Source organism: Sinocyclocheilus grahami, unplaced genomic scaffold, assembly GCF_001515645.1.
Source record: "Sinocyclocheilus grahami isolate Dianchi unplaced genomic scaffold, SAMN03320097.WGS_v1.1 scaffold1723.1, whole genome shotgun sequence".
Lineage (NCBI taxonomy): Eukaryota > Metazoa > Chordata > Actinopteri > Cypriniformes > Cyprinidae > Sinocyclocheilus > Sinocyclocheilus grahami.
Window position 1 is genome coordinate 62,835 of NW_015506902.1, and position 2,250 is coordinate 65,084.

The 2,250-nt window shown below is 35.4% G+C and overlaps 1 protein-coding gene across 1 annotated transcript in view; it reads right to left on the reverse strand.

Moving 5' to 3' along the window:
* Positions 1-335, reverse strand: part of LOC107572246 (uncharacterized) — a 26,579-nt gene extending 26,244 nt beyond the window's left edge. The window contains exon 1 of the mRNA XM_016258673.1: positions 262-335. Within this exon, the coding sequence (XP_016114159.1) occupies positions 262-304 (43 nt within the window). The 5' untranslated portion in view covers positions 305-335. The remainder of the gene's footprint in view (positions 1-261) is intronic.
* Positions 336-2,250: the final 1,915 nt, after the last annotated feature.

Here is a 2,250-nt window from a genome sequence, read left to right on the forward strand (position 1 = left end):
CCTCCGACGTGACGTCGAGAGTGACCGACTGAGAGGGAACTAGGTAGGTAAGTACTGTATTAGGTACTTTAAGGTATGCACCCTTTGGGGTAAATAAGGGACAAATGTGTACCTTTTCAAGAGTACTGTTGCAGTGACAACTTTTGTACCTTTTTTCTGAAAGTGTAGGATAAGAATAGTAAAACTTGCAGTAGTAAAACAAAAAATGTTGGAATCACTAGAAGATAGTAGACACACTGAAGTGTTGTACGTTTTACTTACCCAGTAAAAGTGACAGACTCCTGTAGACAACCTTCATGTTCATATCAAGCGCTTCTTGATTCGTTCTGCTTCCAGCTGAGGATGTTTGAATGAGCGAGAGAGAGAGAGAGAGACATTAGTTTAACTTTACATACCACTCCTGTCAGTCTGTCAGAGGATGTGTCATTTAAATTATATGATACTTTCCACATTTAAGTTTAAAATGACCTAATGTCCCATAATGAAGTATTGCTAAACTTTATTTGGATTTTAAAAAAATCCATGCAGACTGATGAACAAGGCAAGTAGTAATTACGAATGCAGCTTATGACAAATGTTTTGATTGATGACTATGAAACGTATCCTGAAGAGCTATTGCTACGACCATAGACTGTATGGCTACGACGAATACCCTATTAATGTTTGAAAACTGCGATGTTGGTAATGAATCGCAGCATTCTAAATTTCGGCGTGCTTGTGTGTTTGCAGACAGTCTCATATAGCAGATTGTGTAGAAAATAAACTTTTCACCTTCCGCGGTTACCCATTCGGCTACTGGCTTGGCTGTAATGCTTATTGTTTTATTTGTCGCTTTGTACATAAGACGTCAAGAATATATTAAATGATTATTTCTATATGACAATAAGCTTGCAGAAATATTTTGTTTTGAGAATATTGCATTTGGCACGTAGCGTCACAATCTCGCTCCAGATAGTAAGTGTATAGTGTTTATAACATATAATCAAAGGGGAACTTTGAACAGCTGTGCCGAAGTTTTTCCAAGTATTTTTCATCATAAGTGCCATTATTGCCGACAGCTCAGATATAACACTACTTTTCTACTTATGGTAAACTGTTATTGTATATCCCAAAGTAAAGAGAAAAAAAAGTCACGTCCGCTTGGAAATCTCTCACATCCTGAGGTCGCTGAGCAGATCTCCCATGTCTGACCAACATCTGGCAACTACATCCAGACAGAAGACTTATGATCAATTTTAATAACCTAAAGTAAACACAGCAACCACCTAGAAATGAAGAGGACACCTGGCGGACAAATTTGGTAATGCCGAAAAGATTTAACTCATCCATTTCTTTATATATAAGGGCTAAACTAACTAATTAATAATATTTATCCAAGCGATATATCTACGCTATAAAATTGATAAATAACCTGTGCATGTCCATAACATGTTTTGTCAAGCGTCTAAATAAGATTTAAACCTAAAATCATAGCAAAACACGGTAACACTTTATTTCGATAGTCCACTTTAGACATTCTTTTAACAGTAAGTAACTTTGCAACTACATGTCAACTAGCAGTTAGTAGAGTATTAGTAGACTGTTTGCTTAATATCTTCTAACACTTTCTTTGTCAACTTATTCTACTAACCCTAAACCTACCCTAACAGTCTACTCTGAGAGTTAGTAGACATGTAGACGCAAATTAATGAGAATTAGTTGACATGTAGTTGACATGTAGTTACAAAGTTACTTATAGTTAATAGAATGTTTAAAGTGGACTATCGAAATAAAGTGTAACCCAAAACACCACTGAGCTCTCAAAATATATATTATTATTATTATTATTATATACTATTAATATATATATATATTCTATTTCTTTATAATGTTTTTAGTTAAAATAAAGTTTTATTTTAGTTAAAAAAGGGTTTTAGTAAGTCGTACTAAGAAATCTGCCATCATGATATTTTAATCCCAAGCTTCTTGAGGTGAATTCTGTCTTATTCCTCTCAGCGCGACGTGAACAGTAAAACTTGAGGTCTTGCTGCTTTGTTTGCTGTGATGTGGGCGTTTACCCGCCACGTGCTTCACGTGGATGATTATAATATCTATAGCGTGCTCAGCGCGTGGGCATGGTCACATTAGAGATAATGAAGGGAGACATGAAAGACTGGACATCGCGTTGGTTTCATATGATTACTTTATCACAGAATATTTGCTTTCGATAAGACTTGCTTAGTTTAAAAGTAGACATGTCAAGCTTTCTAT